The sequence below is a fragment of the Mugil cephalus genome, chromosome 4 (assembly GCF_022458985.1).
Source record: "Mugil cephalus isolate CIBA_MC_2020 chromosome 4, CIBA_Mcephalus_1.1, whole genome shotgun sequence".
Lineage (NCBI taxonomy): Eukaryota > Metazoa > Chordata > Actinopteri > Mugiliformes > Mugilidae > Mugil > Mugil cephalus.
Window position 1 is genome coordinate 24,751,591 of NC_061773.1, and position 18,011 is coordinate 24,769,601.

Genomic DNA, 18,011 nt, shown 5'->3' on the forward strand with positions numbered 1-18,011 from the left:
TGAATTCTGCGAAAAGCCTTCCCCTCAGTTCTCTGGAGGGTTGCAGCGTGTTTTATTTCTGTTTTGGTGAACAAAAGTGAATAAATGGGCTGTTTTTCCCATAGCAATGTTTTTCAACTTTAGTCCCTAGCCAGAGCCTGGACCTGAATACAGCAGAAAATCTTTGGGGGAAATCAAATAGGACTGTGGACCTCCCAATTTGACAGATGTGGCACTAAAAGAGGGAAAATATTCGAGAAGAGTTGAGTATCTGGTAAATATCAGGAGAATTAATTTCGTGTCAGTGTTCGCTGACCATTTGGCAGTTCGTACGGATCATTGTCGAGCCCAATTTTTCTCACATTTTTCCTGGTCTCTCTGTAACCCCCTGCTACATTTTTATCATGTTTTTCCCACTCAGGGGGATGAAAACAGTTATTATTGAATCAAATAAAACCAGAGTGCTCCTCTTTTGCCAAGAGCACACCTGCAGCGAGATGCCAGAGGCATGCCTGGAGGTTCAGTAGGTCAAAGACTGTCCCGGTTTTATGTACGTAAAAGAATAAACCTTAAGGTCCAACCCCAGCTGCAGCCCATAACCATCAATGAAAAGAGTGTGTAGAGGTGGATTAGACCTAGAAGTATCTGAGTCTACAGCTGGATCACAAACTGCAGCACGAAGAAGAAGGAACCTCACGGCTGGATGAACTGATACAGAAAGTGGACTCTGTGACAGAGCTGGAGTCCTTGGACGTTAGTGGCAGAAGATTAAAGGACCTTGATCAAACTCATCATGACTGATGTCCACCACCCTCTACACAACACCACAGTTATTTGTCCCCAAGGCCGTAAGACTGTACAACACCAAACTGGACTGTGATCACTGATGATACTACTACTCATATATCTAACTATCTATCTGTCTGTCTAATCCAATTTTAAAGTGCAACAAGTCAACAACAAAAAAAAGCAATGGTATTTTCCTTTAATGAAACCAGATGTACTCCACATCTCACCCATGGATAATTACAGCAGCCCATGCTCTGCACTGAATAAACCCGGTGCTTGTCCACATTCAGAAGACAAACGTTCAGAGTCAAATTCAGATGACAAACCCAGAGTCATAAAGTCTAAAATTACATCTGAATATTGTTCCAGAGTCACGTCCGTGAAAAGTTTTCCATTGACTGCTGTAAACAACTTTCTTTTTCTTCATCCTGATCCTCGTCTTCTTCGCCTGGTTTCACATGAATCAAATCAAGGCCGTTTTCTCGTTTAGCTCCTTTTCTGTTTTTCATTATGTTGAAGGAGGAAAGGTAAATTTGTGGGTTTAGCATGTTTTATTTTTGCTTCTTGCTTATTTACTGTACTATTTTAGAGGCTAAATGGAGGTGCCCGCTTGAAAAGCCCAATGATATGCAGTCTACTGCTGTTGGCTAGGCTAGGCTAGGCTAGTTAGCTGGTGTCTTCTTGTTGGTTTCTAGCTGGTAGCTGACTGCTAGCCTGCTGGTTAGTTTTCAGATGGACTGGGCCTCTAAATGTGTTTTGGCACAAGGTATTGGAACATCTTATCCTGTGTAATAATGATTCTAAAGCCATACCTGAAATACCAAACAGCACAGAGGCCGTGCTTTACATGCGCAGTGAAATAATCTGTGTTTGAAGACATCATGGCCCTCGACTTCCAAAACATAACAGAGAGCAAATGTAAAGAAGTGATAACAGTGTGTTGAGAAGAAGTGTGGGAATTGGAAAATGCATCCTGGCAGTTTATGAATTCACTTAATTGTAGAGAGACTGGAGGAAAATAGCAAATATAGCTGCAGTTATTAATCCATACACACTTGCTAATTTAATGAAATTACAGGCAGTCAGTGCATAAACTAGGTTTCTTTCAGTGGTTCAACAAATGCAAACGGATTCAGCCTGATCGCACCAGAAACAAGAGACAAAAATAATCCCGATCACGCATGTAACATGTTATGTTATCTTCCTCTGCGTATCTGCGGGCGCTGCCACACCACGAATGAGTCCCGGCTTCGTGTTGTGAGGCCTTACGCGGCCTCCACCTGCTGCTCCAGCCTGCTGGCTTTTTTTTTTTTTTCTGGTCTCCGTCGCGAGGCAGAAATGTAGAACCGACGATGTGACGTGCCGGCATGTATGTGAGGCAGTCTGGTGAGAGCCGCGTTGCTAGCTAGCGCGAGGCACATGTGCGCAAAGTAATAAGATGTGAACGAGCGCTCCGCTGTCATCACACCCACTGGGAATGAAATGAATATACAGAAGTGCATGCCCATGTATCAAGTTTAAAATAAAAAAATAAAACATTCTTGCACAGGGAGTCGTAGAGAGCAATACCCCGCCGTGCACTGTTGCTAAGAAACCACTGGAGTCTTTGCACTCCTTGTGTGGTGCATTATGCTGCAGTCCTCTCATCCATATGCTGCTTGCTGGCTGCTACAGGGCATCAGTTACTGCCAGCGTGACAGCTAATTACCCACTGATTGGAAATCACCTTCAAATTGCCCAGCTGCTGTATGTGTCCTACATGTTTAGCGTTGCTCCTGCTATAGTCCACTGTTACTGATAATGTAGGCCAGTGGCTGAAGTATTGTGAAATGATTTCTCTCCACACCCTGACCTACCATTGTTTCCCAACTCAGCGTAAACATCTCAGACTTTTCAAAGTCAGCTTCTCTTATCGTTGACACCTAGAGCCTAGTAGGACATTTTCTTTTCAGTCCTCTGCACAGATGGACTCACAACACCACATACAAAGTGTAGATAGCGGCGAAATGAGCAAAGAGTTCACAAAACAGACTCGCTTTATATCCCTCATCTACCGAAGGTCACACAGCCCCCCCACCCCCCTCCTTACAGAGATAACTTGAACTGAACTGAAAGCAGTAAAACAACTAGTGTAATATAAATGCCAACTCCTCACATCTGCGGTGTTTCAAACAAGTGACAAGGCTAACGTTTAAATCAGGATTTAAACGCAGAAAGAAAGAAAAAACACATTTCAAAGAGATGAATATATGAGACCAGGTCCCCCCCCCCCACACACCTTCGAGCATGAAGATGCTCACAAAAAAGATGAATACAGATACCTGACGTTTATTGTGTAAAGATTTACCATTTGAAGCCTGATGTTTATGATTTTATGCAGAATAAATGTTGTTATTCGGAGGACATGATGTGTGATGTCCTGTAATTTATTTCAGACTAAGACGTCTCATTCTATCTATCTATCTATCTATCTATCTATCTATCTATCTATCTATCTATCTATCTATCTATCTATCTATCTATCTATCTATCTATCTATCTATCTATCTATCTATCTATCTAGAAGGTCTTTCCTTCCTGCTGCTGTTGGGCTCCACAATGAACATTCGTCATGTGTGCAATACTATTACACCTCAAGGTCCAATACTTTCACCATTCACTACTTACTATATACTGTGTACTACCACTATGTACTCGTCATCTGTCCAATTCAATACCCTTTGTATATATGACAATATTTGTATTTTTCTTTTATTCTGTTTTATTTTATTATTATCCTTTTATACGGTCTGTTCTTTACTCTTGTTACTTTTGCTTTGTATGCTGTCGCAAACTGTAATTCCCATTGCAGGACATATAAAAAAATGACAGCATCAAGGGATGAGGCTGAAGATTTAACTGAAAACTGCTTGTACAGGAACATGGACCTCACGTCTTAGTGTCCTTGAGTGAGACTCTGGACCCTGAGACCTATTGTACTGTCCTACAACCACTCATTTGTAGCATGTATGGTGATGTCAGTGTTCCTCTTAAGTCCATCACTAATTGCTGATGATTCTCAGCTGATGTATAGAGTAGAAAGTAAAAAAAAATGGGCGGGTTTTTAATGTTGTTTGCATATAATTAGAATATTATTAACTGTGTGAGAATGTGCAAGCAGAATTTTGCTACTACTTAATTTTTCACAGTTTTTCATAATCTCAAAATCATTCTATCTAAATGACGTTTCTTAAGTAAATAAAAATTATTAATAGTGTCATTAATTAATTTCCTGGCAGCTTTTAGCTCGACTAATATTTACTGCTGGGTTTTAAATTCTAATACAGCACAAACAGAGTGTGTATAAAGCTCCCATGTCTTAGAACAGCTGCAAAATGTACTTAAATGAGTCATTCTGAATCGTTTGAGGGGGTTTACGTGTTTATGTTCGCCGTGTGAAGAGCTACTGTTTGAGGGCTGACGTTTTATGGCTCTGTTGAACCACCAGAGGCCCTCTTTGCACAGCACACCAACACCACATCATCATCAACAGCCTCCTAACCTGACGTTCATTACTTGTGCATGCTACACAACTCTCATAATCTTTATATATTGCAGAAATGTTTGCAAACTGACGACAATGAAACGACTGATTACTAGTTTGTATTTTTTTTTTCACACTTTCATAGAAAAGTGAAATTAAAATTTCTTATTGCGCCTCTGCTGGCTCAGATTATGTGTTTTATCATTATTATTATTATTATAATATTATTTCCATTGACATAGAAACTATCTACACTAGCAACCTAGTGGTTTATGAGTACCAGTATTTAAATATGTTCACTAAACCTTCTGGGATGAACAGAAACATAAATTGCTCACTTTCTGATGCCAAATAAAACAATCAAGAAATGGAATTGATAATGAAAAGAAAGAGTGGGTACGCTGCAGGCCCGCTTTCTGTTTTTTTTTTTTTCTGTTTGGAAGGAGCCTGGGAAAGGTGATTATGGCACTAGTGACTTCCAGCTGTCAGGCCACACAATGAAGGCATGTTATTCCTCCTGTTCCTACCCTGGCTTCCTTTGTCCCAACGTGAATAAAACCATATCATCTGTTTTTCCTATTGTCGCTGTGGAGCGGTTCAGAGTCTGTGATTTAACCCGGTGTGTCATTAACTCTCTTCTGACAGGATTTTTTTTTTTTACTTTGGAGGCGTGGACATGCATGTGTCGCTGGCGGGTTTCTGCTAGCCCTTGGGAGGTGATCTCCATTTATCCTGGCAACTTGCAAATTTAAACAACAACAATGTAATAAATATCAGGTTAGTTTGACTTCACAAACAAGGGAAGTTCAGAAGCTGCCTTAAATACGTAAACTCAACTTTGAGGAAAGCTTTATTTATAATATAATATAAATTGCTCCAGAGTCCGATCTTTATGCTCCCTAGCAAACTGAAGCCTTTTTTTCCCAGTTAGCCTCACTGATTATTGGTTTTCTTAAGGCTACAGAGTCGTTCAGTCCCAATCCCTTGAATTCCCTTCACATTCAACATGTGGAAATGCTCTTACTTTCACTACCAAACATAGCCCTGAGCTCTACTGTTGTTTTTCTTTGATTTGATTTCACCAAAATGTCAATCAGGATTTTTCTTCTGACCACATTCCTTCCGGCAAGATGGGAAGAAGAATCCTTCCAGTGTTTAACAATGTGTTGGACAGTTCTTCACCCAACTTTAGTTTCTGCTTCAATCTCCTCAGATTTTATTCTCTGCTTTATTCTCTGCAGACCTAACGTCTTTTCCACATGGTTGTTTCAGAAATGAGAAGCTACTCATTGCATCAGTTTGGGTTAAATAACTTGTTGCCAGCTGAAAGATATTGCCTGAATGTCTCATTGTCTCAATGTCGATGTTTTGCCGCTCATCCAAGTAGCTTCATCATTTCTAAGGGAAGTGGGAGTGGGAAGTTGTTGTTGTTTTTTAGAGGCCTTTTGGATATCCAATAGGAGGCTCGTACCAATTAGTTTAGCTAAATGCAGGTGGTGACTGACTGAATGCAGTAATTATCCAAGGTTCCCAGTTATCCAGGTCATGGTTTATAACCAAAAAGCGTTAAAAAAAGCAACTGGACTTGTTGAGCTTTGAGAAGATGTTTCGCCACTCATTCATTTCTTCAGTTTTATTTATATTGCGTCAATAACAATACAAATTGTCTCAAGATCACTGGCGCTGTTAGACCTATTTTATCCTTAAGCCCTCCCTAAATAATTTGGTGTTGTTTTATTTATTTATTTATGCAAAAATTCAATATAAAATGGTCAAAATATGAGTTTAAATAAATAACTGTGTTAATCACTTAAATATGATCATAAATCCATTTCCCTTCACTTCGTAGTGTTGGGTAGAGTGAGCCCCTTCAGTGCATCTTTATCTCATCCACCTATTAATGTTAATTTATCAAGTAATTAAGTAATATTTTTCAGCTTTAAATTGCAGCTATTTTAGTCACATATATAATCTGTGCGACTACAAGATATTTGAGAGCAAACAATTATGGTGTTATGAGTGAAAGTCATGCCTCTTTGTTGACTGAATTAATAACTATAAATACATTCTCTCTTTGTTAGTTGTTTGTGCATCTCCTTGGGGGCAAAGCCCCCCCTGTCCTTAAAACCTAATGACGCCCCTGCACAGGACGCTTTACAAACCTCCAGGCAAAGAAAAACTCCCTTTTAACAGGAAGAGCAGCTCATATAGAGGAACACATCTGCCCCTAAGAGTCAGAAAATAGAGGAAATACATAAACAGATAGATATTTAAACACATATAGAATCTGATGATGATACAGATATAAAATGTAGCTGAGTTTGAGAATATAACAAGTATCTTATGCAGCTCTATAACTGAAGAGCTGCTCATCTGAGTAGCTTCTTCAGTTCTAAGGGACTAGTGGAAAGTGTTTTTTTAGATATCCAAAGGAAAAAGGAAGCTTGTACTTATTTGCTTAGTGAAATCCAGGTGGCGACTCTTTTATTTATTTATTTTTTGGCCAGGCAGTGTATATGTGTGTTCTTGTTATTTTGTCGACCCCTGCGTGTACCCCAATCAACAGGCCACTATTGTGTCCCATGAAGTGCCGGACCCCTCCGTCAACACATGGCAGCGAGGCTTCGTGGAGCGGCGGCCAATCGGCGCGCCGCTCTTAGGGCGAGCCTCCGCGGCGCTCGTCCAATCGGCGCCCGGCTCCTCTCGAGCTGTGTGCGGCGATGCGGTCACGTGACGCGTGGAAAAGGAATGCCAACATGGACCCGTGGCAAGGACGGGACGTGAGAGAGCTGCGACAATAACACGACGGAGGCGGCGGGCAGAGAAGACGGAGAAAAACACGGAGAGACGTCGACGCCGAAGCTCCTCGCCAACGAGCCCGCACCCAGCCGCGCACGGTAGGTCGAGCCAAATGTCCGGGAGTCTCCTGCTCGGGTCCTCCGGAGCTACTGGGGGAGTATAAATAGAACAAATTTTGACCCAGGCGAACTTGAGACGACGTGGATTCCTATGCACGCGCAGTCGTACCCCCTACTTTAGTAAATACTCTCGTATCTCAGTTCATCTGAACTCGGGGGGCTCGTTTCGGGGCTGGTTCTTGGCCGTGCGTCTGTGGGCGCGTCGGTGCGGGCCGTGTTCAGCCCAGCGCTGCTTTTTCGAGGCCCTGCTGCAACATGTGCCCGACGCTCTCTCCCTGCCTGACAGCAGCAACAAACATCCTTTACATAAGTGCAAACGGGGGGTGGGGGCATCTTCCTTCTTCGCGGTCGCCAGCGTGTCTGTGTGGACTCCAGCTTCAAAATTTGGGGGTGGGTGGGTTGGGGGGTGCGGTTGAAATTTGCGGACCGGTCAGGCGTCGCAGATGCACGGGTGGAGGTCGCCCCAGCTGATCAGAGCGGAACTTTTTTACCTGCTACTTACAAGAAATAACAATTTGCCCATTATGGGGTTTAAAATTTAAAAAACTGGAGTCACACACAGCATTTCAACGAAACAACAGATTATTTTGGGCCTGTTTGGTGGAGGTCTTTAACACATCTCTTTGGAGTGGCTATTAAAAAAAAAAAAAAAAACTAAAAAGCTTGGGAGTATATAAGAGGAAGTATTGTACATTTGGCTCCAACTCATGGCTTCCAGACAGGAAGTGTTGATGCCTCACAATCCCTTTGTTAAAACTAAGCTTCAAGTCCTGAATATCATTGTTGTTTTTTTTTAATATTGTTGCATAATTGCAAAAATAATATTTAATAAAGTGCCCAAAAACTGAACAGGAATGATCTTTCAACCTATTGGTTGTCAAAGAGCTTCCCATTCGCTCACGCTAGCCAAACCAGGAGCTACTCAGTTTTTGGCTCAAGGACAATTGAGGACGGAACTGTTTCGTGGATAACTTGCTCTACCGACTCATAGGCTATGGCTACAGCCCAGATCATACATACCTCCCCAGAAATGTGACTATGCGTGCAAGAGTGCCAGAGCTGGGATTGGTTGCGTTTACATGCACAGCTTAAACAATCTATGCTTGAAATTTGACTTTCTGAATGTGGTCCTTGTCCCAGTTTATATGGCAATGGAGAAAATCGAATAACTGACGGGAACATGTCCTCCTCCACACTAGGTGGCGATGTGTGTCTTGTCAGCGAGTTAATACCATGTTAATACGGCCCACTTTTCCAGTATAATAAACAAGAGTCGTCCATGCGGCACACCAGCGTTTCAAAACAACAACAACATGGATAATAGTTCAGATTGTTTTTTTTTTTATCTCATATGTTATATGCATGCTGCGTACGGTGCAGATAAGATGGCGCTATCCCTCAGGTGGTTCTTCTACCGGCTCTGTTTACCTTCTTCTTCTTCTGCGACCAGCTTTCTTGGATGTTTTTGTTCCAGGGTTAGACACAGTAAATACACAGCGCAGCGGTTGTGGCGCATGCTAACACGTATTGTCCAGTTAAAGTCCAATTAAGGTGTATACATGTCAAGTAACAGTGTTTACATGCACTGAATTTGTCCGGTTAAAGCCGAATTAAGGCAATAATTAGTTGTTTTTTTCACGTGCACGTAAATGTACTGACTGAAGAAAGGTTAGCCGAGGAGGTTCATACATGCAAACATTTATATGACTCCTCATCAGCAAAATTTCGCTGAAAATTTCATTTGCCGTTGTTGAAAGTGAAACGGGAAATGGGAACAAAAATTAACCCGACTGGCAAAAAAGACACAGCGCGGACTAGTGTTTGGGTGGAGTTGTTACTGAGCAAGTCAGACTGATGAGTGCATGAATGCCTCGCAGGTCCTACAATACTCTAATAGGGCCTTAAGGGAACAAACACGCTGCACAAAGGGTGGTATGAAGAAAGTCAGTAGGGGTGCAACACACAATTAATTAAGCAATTAATTAAGCCAACAAAACCCTACCAGGTGTCCTTCAGCAAAAACTTGAACCTGAAATTGCTCCATGTGTGTGACAACTGGAATATAATGAAGCGTCGGATGGTAGTGGACATCCCCCTGAAAGCCCCAGAACATCCGGGGCTTTCTGACCTCAAAACAAAAGACAGCAGTGTTAGTATTTGAACTGTTACAGATAGATAAATACTTTTCTTCCTACAAGGTCTAGATTCAATTCGATTTGATGTCAGTCACTGAGAGATTTTTCAGTTTTGAAATTACTTCACTAAAACTAATCATCTGTTCTGGAGATTTGTGGAATTTTCACAATAATTTCCCCTCTAGTTTCACATCTTTCATGTACCTTTGCTTTTGTGCAGCTCATCTCTGTCGTTACACTTTTCAGTCATGATGATGCTCTTTGGGTTGTAGATCCTGTCATGTTATGCATCTCTCTCACACGGTTACTGATACCGAGGCTGCTGCAAGATTTCTAACAAAAAGATGTAGGAAATAACTTTGATTTAAAAAAAATTACATCTTGTAGATTTTTTGTTGTTGTTAAACCTAGACACTCGGGGTGTGCAGGTGAATAATACAGGCGCATTTCCCATTGCAATCTGTATTAGCCGTCATTCTCACCACTGTTTATGCTAATTAATGGCAGAACATGGCAATGTATAGTAAAGACACCTTTCCTAATTCAGAATAGAATAGAATAGAAGCAAAATAGTGCAAAAAGGTATTATTTACAAGAGATTTACAAGAGAAAGGTAAATTATTTCTTCATTCATACTTTCGCATTGAAATATTTTGTATTATGAGAAAATATTGGAGGAAACACTCAAAATTATGGTTATTATATAACTATATATATAATATGTATTATATTATATGGTTATTGGGATTTAATTGCCAAAAACTTAAGTATGGGAGTAGCAAAATTACACCCCATATAATCAGGTCTCAGAAAAGTTCAACTAAACTCTACCTGTTGTAAAAGTGACAAAAACAATAAACCTGAAGTTGCTCTGTTTGTGTGTGAGAATGAAGGATATTTCATCCTTCTACCCCAACACTGGAAGGCGTAAAGAAGTTCCTGAGGGAAAGTCTAGTGGCAGAAATGGTGGTTATTATCTAGCGGCGAGTTAACCAAAGAATTAATAAATGGACTACTTATAGAAATGATCCTGCATATAGGAAAAAGAATCCACAGTTAAATCAATTGTTTGTTGCCGCAACAATTATACGTGTTTTTCCCTGCTTTTGTTATTAATTAATCTGACAGTTCGCTCTGACAGTAAAGAGAGGAAAACAGCTCCTAGAATTTCCCACATTCCCTGAAGTGCACGTCTTGTTTTGCCCAACAAAGAGTCAGATGATTAAGACGCATCAGATGCATCAGATGGTTACAAATGACTGAAACATGTAATGGATTACAGTCTGTGAACATTTTTTTTGTACGTTTTAATATATTTAGTCATGAAGAGAACTTTATTGTCAACTTAGTAGGATTATCGCCTGTGTGTCATTTGGCAAGTGCTTAAATACAGTAAATAAAACACGGTAGTGTCCTTTAAAAGCATTAAAGTAAACAGGCAGGGCTGTGCGCTGCAATGCCATTTTCACTTTCTGGTGCATCTTAAAACCTAATCTCACTGCTGCCTCTGCAGGTTTCGGTGATACCTCTTCGGGCTAGAATTTCGTCAACATCCCTTCTACAGCATTGGCCTGGATCAATGGTGTCTCTCAGCAGCAGAACGCTGAGTTTGGAGAACGACCTGTTCAGGGACAGCGGCCTGTTCTCCCTCGGCCAGGGGGATGGAGCCTGCAGCAAGGGGGGCAGCTCGGCCTCCTGCGACAGCCCTGACGCCGGGGAGCTGGGGACTGCGCTCTACTCCAGCCCCGGAGAGGAGGAGGAGGAGGAGGAGGACGAGGAGGAAGATGAGGACGAAGGGGCGCATCTGCATATTTTCCTAGGAGCAACAGGAGACGGGGAACTCGACAGTCAGGAGCCAAAGCTGCCGGAGTTCCCTTTCCAGCCGTCTTCTCCGTTCTCCCCGACCCTGGAGGATATAGAGGAGTTCCTGAGGGAAAAGATGCAAATGGTCAAAGAGGGGCTGCTGGTCCCCAAAGAGGAGCCCTCCACTCTGTTATGTAGCTCCACTGACACTCCATTCTCCACTGCGCCCCAGGTTGCTTCTCCAGAGACTATCAGCGACCCAGGGACGAGTGACTCTCATTGCACTTCCGGCCCAGACACTCCTCAGAATGACAAAGACAGCCCTGGCCCAGCTAACCCTTCCCCTTCGGCTCCGGTTAACCCCTCGCCATCCACCCTGACTCCCCCGGTGCTCCTGGGTGCTCCGCTGGTTCTCCAGCTCCAGCCTCTACCTTTGGCCCAGCCTCAGACTCCAGCGGGTTCTCATCTTGAAGGCCAAAACGGCATTTGGCTCACTCACCTGGTCATGGGGCTCCAGGGTGCCGCCGGACAAAACGTCACCCTCCTAGCCCCCCAGATGCCCACCACCCCCACCACTTTGCTGTCTCTAAATAGTGTGGATAACAAGTCAACTGACCAGAAGTACGTGAAGATCGCCCCTCTGCCCATCACCATGAGGACTCTAGAGATCACGGGCGTGACGGGGCTCGCCGCCGGGCAGGGCGGCGGCCTCTTAAAGACCGTGCCCCCCCGGGTCACCAGAGTGCCGCCTACGGAGAGGGTCCACAAGTGCTCCCACCCAGGCTGTGGGAAGATGTACACCAAAAGCAGCCACCTGAAAGCTCACTTCCGCCGGCACACGGGGGAGAAACCCTACACATGTAGCTGGCCTGAGTGTGGCTGGAGGTATGTAGCGTTCTGAACACGTTTATGAACAAGATCCCACGGGTTTTGGGAGGTTTTTGTACTCGTTGGCGCGATTGGCGGGATTCTGAGAAGTCCACTTCGAGTTTAAAGGCCTGCCAGCTGTAAAAATCTCTTCACAGCGGTTTATAACAGGAGGACAACAGCCAGTAAAGATATCCTAGAGACATCCTTTTGATCTTTATCACAATGACTGTCATCTAACTGGAATGCAGCTGGTACATATTTGTGTGTTTTGGATTATGTCACATTGAGCATAAATATTCAAAACATATTTATCGGATAGAAAATCACACTGGTTGGACTGTTCAGCTCTGCCACATGTGCTTTTAGGTATTCTGTTTTATCTAACACATCTGGTCCAGACTGTCTTTATGCCTCCCAAGGACCATTGTTTTGAGTCTTCTTTGGGAGTTAAAGAATCATCATTGTCTTTTTGCAGTTATGAATGTCCAGTACCAAGCACAATGGCTTGTTATAGGAACGAAAAATAGATTTTTGGAAATAGTCGTACGATGTGGAGTCGCAGATTAAAAACAATATAGAACCGGAAAGTCGGACGTGGAAATGTGCCTGATGCATCATCTTTAACAGGACGTGTAGCTTGTGTGCTAATCTGAAACCCTTCATATGGTTTATATCAGAGGTCTTCAACGCTTTTCAGGCCCCAGACTGATGAGAGATTAAGCAGGGACTCCCTATCTACTATATGTGTTCTATATTAAACTTGGCTTAGTGCTATTTAAAAATATACATTATTATTATCATTTTGCATCCAATATTAAGCTCTTCATCATTTTTTTTTTAATTAAAAATGTGCAGCAGTAGGGTTTCCATGCAACTTCTGTAAACACAAACATACATGTAACGGAAATAAAACAAAGCTGTTAGCTTCTCTTCTGCTAATATTGCTTCTGGATTTCACCTGGGAACTGAATAGGCTCTCGGCCAATTGCGGGGAACCAGCGTGTAATATGCTGCCTCGTGATTGGCTCAGCAGTGATAGGGGCGTGGCCTACTGTATCGCTGAATGAGTGACGTGTTGACTGAAAGATGGCATCTTCTGCCTCCATTTATCCCTTTACTAAAATATGTTGGACTCATATTAATGTTTATTTAAAGAAATTTAAATTTGTGGGCGAAAAATTTAAAAAATACATATAAAAAATGTCTAATCAACCAAAGATTTTGCGACCCCCCTGCAGTACCCCCCCTGTGGTTTATATAGTTTATAGCGTGTCTCTAACTCCGCCCATTTGCTCTTGCGTCCCCAGGTTCTCCCGATCCGACGAGCTCTCTCGCCACCGACGCTCTCATTCGGGCATCAAGCCATACGAGTGCTCACTGTGTGAGAAGAAGTTCGCCCGCAGTGACCACCTGTCCAAACACACAAAGGTGCACCGGAGCTCCAGGCCCAGCAGGATCATCAGAGCCACAGTGTGACGCCTTCAGCCGGCCTAAAAAGCCCTGCCCCGCTCGGCTTCGTCTCGGGCGGCGGGCACGAGGGTCCACGTTCCCCTCAGGACTTTTGGTGCTTTCCGAGCAGAACTTTTCAAAAGATTCTTGAGAGAGCTGACGCAGCTGGCGCAGTTACCTTCCTTTCTCTTCCGCCCCGCTATTTACCTTTCAGTGTTCCTTCTGAGCAGCTCATCTTCTCTTAAGCTAACGGCCACCTCAGGAAAAACTCTTCCGAAAGTGGATTTTCTGGCCTTCACACAAACCCTGACACAGCAACATGCATTAACGGGAGACGTTGACAGAGGCCCTCTTGTAACCACTGCTTGCATCAGGTGCTTTTGACAGTAGGGGTGAACTAATAACGGGGTCATCTGTAGTTACAGTTCAGAGTTTGTATATTACTTGGACTAAGTTTTTGTACATTTTGTTATGTTGCAGTATCATTCTACAACTGTTTAAATAATTATTTTCCTCAAAAGTCCCATAATATGATAAAAAGTGAAAACACGAACATAGGACATTTGTGCAAATTTATTTAGAAAGAAAGACTGAAATATGTAATTGACAGTAACTTAAGCTTTGGTGGCTGTAGAGTATTAATTCTCACCAGTTTTGCTCGATCAACTTTAAAATCTGCTCTGTGCCTCAGTTGGTGGACATTTGAGGTCAATTCAATACCTAATATGTAATTAAGACATATGTGTGTACACCGATCAGGCTTATCTTTATGACCACCTTCCTAATATTGTGTAGTTCTCCCTTGTGCCTCCAGAACAGCTGTTTAGAACAAGGTATCGTCACAAGATGGTTTAAATGTTACTTACTCACCCTGTCAGTGGTCATAATGTTTTGCCTGATCTGTCTAGTTCAGAGACAGGACACCATGACCTAATGACCCAATGCACGGGGGAAACATTTGCAGAAAATTCAAAAATTTATTTCTGCAACTTTTTGTCGTGTCACACAAGAAGAGTCGAGGCCGTAATTGCTGCCAAACGTCCCTCGGTTAGTTCACTAAGACAGCGTCAGGATATTGACTCTAGAAAAAATGGAAAAAAACAAATAATCTGTTAATATTGAGCGTGGATTGATGGGGAAAATAATCATTTTATGATGAGACTGCAAGATAACATGAAGGGGGTAGAGTAGTTTCCGAATGCACGGTATGTAAACATTTTACCTTTGCAGTTCCTCAAAGGCAAAACTTCAGGGTTCACATACACACGAAGCTTCCAGACAGCGTCCCTGTTTGTGTCACGTGATCCGATCGTAAGGCTCGGATGGACACGACTCACGCTGTGGAGGCATTTCCGTCAGATGAATTCTCCTTAGATTTCTCATGTTCAGAGGTTGATCCGACTCTGAAGGAAGGACGTGACTCCTCGCATCAGAGACGTCAACTCCCGTCGGTTTTACTCACAGCTCGGCCTGAGGAAGAACTCTTGACTCAGTGTTTTATGCTTCCAACGCTAGCCTTTATTGCATTCATTCAATTGTGATCCGCCGTGTTTGGACCCCTATGCCTTGTTTTCTGTCCTAATCTCTTTATCGATGCCTTTGTCCATATCTGACAACCTGTCGTGATCCTACTGTCATCATATGACTGCTTTTATTAACTGTGATCCTGATAAGGGAGGGGGGTTGCCAAACCAGAAATCCCTGCTCTGCCCATTTAGAGAATGGAAACTACACCCTAGGTGTGTATTGGTTTATAAGCTTCTTGTTCTCTGAATATCATTGTGGCCTAGAAAACTACTCGGCCTATACATGACACTTTGGTTCAATGGTGCAACAATGATGTGAAATACTGCTCTTTCTTATTTACAGTAGCAGTTACTGTAAACATGTTTCTGTTGGTTACTGCAGCAAGAAAAGCTAATAGTTTAAACGGCTGGAAAGGCAGCTAACATCTATTCAATCACCTGTATTAGCATATTCATTATGACGTGTACGGAATTTAAAAAGACAAAGATAACGTGTACAGCTTGTAGCCTTTATATAGATGTTTTTTTTTTTTTTTTTTTTTTTTTCTTTTTAATCAAAGAGAATTTTTCAATCAGCGCGTTAAGCTACTCAGTCGTGTTTCTGGAGAGGTTTTTTGGTCTGTTATGATGAGTTTTGATTGTAGCGTGATCAATCTGTGGAATGTGAGACTGATTATAGTCTGGGATGTGGAGTCCCGCTCTGCCCATTTACAAACCGTTTGAGCTGAGTCCGCTGGTATCAAGTGCACTTGTGTTGGTGGAAAGTGAGAAACGGTCATCGTGCTCTTAATAGGCAGTCCCGTTAAATGTACGGGAACTGTACGACGCAAAAAAAAAAAAAAAAAAAAAAAAACGAGAGAGAGAAAAGGAAGGTTAAACTGCACCATGCAGCACTGTCGCTATCCGTTCTTTAATCTCAGAACTTTGGTGCTCGATAACCCAGCAGTGCTCGGCGTGGAGAGCCTGTGCAGCTGAAAGCATAAGGCTTCACATAACTGGATTGTCTCTGTTGAACCAGCAGGCACTTAACTACTACTACGCACCGTAGGCTACTGGCAATCTTAACTTTAGCTCGAGCAACATTGGTGCTTTTGAATAAGCTCAGAAAGCAGAGCACTTCTGTATGCATGTAGCAGTGCACAGCCATGTACACAGCGATCGTCCTCATATCCTAGCATTCTGAATACACTCGTTTCACTCTTTTTAAAAAAACAATCATGCTCCGTAACATAGAAACCCGTTGAAAGCAGACAGACGGACAGACGTGTTTATCTGTCTGAACCACTGCCGTCTTTGTGTCTGAGCCTCCCCAGGCTGCTTCTACTGACCTAGATCCAGGCCTGTGTTCCCTAATCATCATCAGATTCTCTCTCTCTCTCTCTCTCTCTCTCATTCATGCCTGTGTATCTCGTTTAACACAGTCACTACTTTTTTTGTTTGTTTGTTTTTTTTAAATACCAGAAATGCTATTTTCCTATTTGCAAAAATAAAGAAATAAAAAAATTAAAATCCCTGACTCTTTTGATTAGCTTAGTTTAGCTATGGACATTAGCTGTCCTCATATGGGGACTTTAGATTTTAGGTTTGTGGCAACTTATTCTGCTTCATTTAGAGCTGTTGTCCTCATAAGGAGATACTTTAATTTGCCGTGTACTGGTATCGAAGAGTCAGTACACTTGTTTCTTTATGCTTATTAACTTCTCTATTTTGATATGACATGAAAATTAAACAAATTCGCAAGTACTCGTTTGAGGACGTTGGGATTTCATCGTTTCCAATTCTGCTTTTACATTAAAATAAACTTTAAATACACTTTTCTTTTCTTTTAGTACACTTAAAGTGACTTAAATTATATACAGTGTAATATACACTGAAATAATCCATGCGTCTGCATAATTCCAGTTCAAAGATAATGCTTATTTTTTCTCCTTCTTACATCCTACTCATCTTCAAATACCCGAAGATCTTAATGTCGTTGTAAAGAAGTTCGGATACATTCCAAAGAGATGCTTGTGTCTCAGGAGGTATAACTACAGCGTATCCCCAATACAGGAAATGCAAGTTCCTAAATATTGCCAATAGTGTCTTATGAGCTAGCTTTTAGCTTATTTAACTGTATGACCCACTAGTTTAGGTTCAGTCTCATCTCATTAAATCTGTCAACAAATCTGGCTACAAAAATGTATTGTATTCACATTTTAGTGGAGGTCAAAGCCAATTATAAAGACGATGACGAATGAAAGTTAAATCCACCAAGTGGCCAAAGGCATAACTGCAAACGAAGGCTAATTTGGCTTCGTTTCCAGTGAACGTGTAAATCGTGTTTGCTACCATGTTCAATGTGACGCTAATAATATTAATGATGTGTTCAAATTAACAAATCAGCAGAAATATAATAAAATAAAAATAAAATGGTAATAATAATTAAATAAATACAATAAAATACATTTTTTTTTCACAAGTCTTGCATATGTGCAGCTTAACTAGAGATAGGAGTAAATATACACTATATACATGGGAAGGATAATGGTGATAAGATTCAGCGTGAAAGAGAAAGAGGGGGATTCTTATTTTTTCGCTTTGAAGCTGGTCCTTTCTTCCTCTGACAGACACAACTGGAAAGTACCAAGAGCCAGAAATTCCATTCCATATTCTGATAAGAAATGATTTTGGCTAAAACACTGCGCCGTATCTTCACATTTCAAGTCAAAACATCTGACACAGTGTCGCATCGTGATATAAAACAAACACAGAGCATCAGTGGTATTTATTTGGAGGGGCCACGCCCCTTCTAACCTGTAGCTAATTTTTCTCGTTTTAGTAGCTGTAGCTGCCTCTTACTAATAATTGTGACCCCTAGGGGCTGCGCAGAGGTACTGCAGGGAGGTGGTAAAAGTCTTTGGTTGATTAGACATTTTTTTATGTTTTCTTTTCTTCAACCCCCACAAATTTAAATTTCTTGAAATACACATTAACATGAAACCAAGATATCCGAGTAAACAGATAAGGGATAGCTTAA

The 18,011-nt window shown here is 41.9% G+C and overlaps 1 protein-coding gene across 1 annotated transcript; it reads left to right on the plus strand.

The window, feature by feature from the left end:
- Positions 1 to 6,789: 6,789 nt before the first annotated feature.
- Positions 6,790 to 16,508, plus strand: si:ch211-117k10.3 (Krueppel-like factor 15). The gene is made up of 3 exons (XM_047584291.1): positions 6,790 to 7,188; positions 10,858 to 12,032; positions 13,325 to 16,508. Exons 2-3 carry the CDS (start codon positions 10,924 to 10,926, stop codon positions 13,491 to 13,493), a joined length of 1,278 nt encoding a protein of 425 aa, XP_047440247.1. The 5' UTR covers positions 6,790 to 7,188; positions 10,858 to 10,923; the 3' UTR covers positions 13,494 to 16,508.
- Positions 16,509 to 18,011: the final 1,503 nt, after the last annotated feature.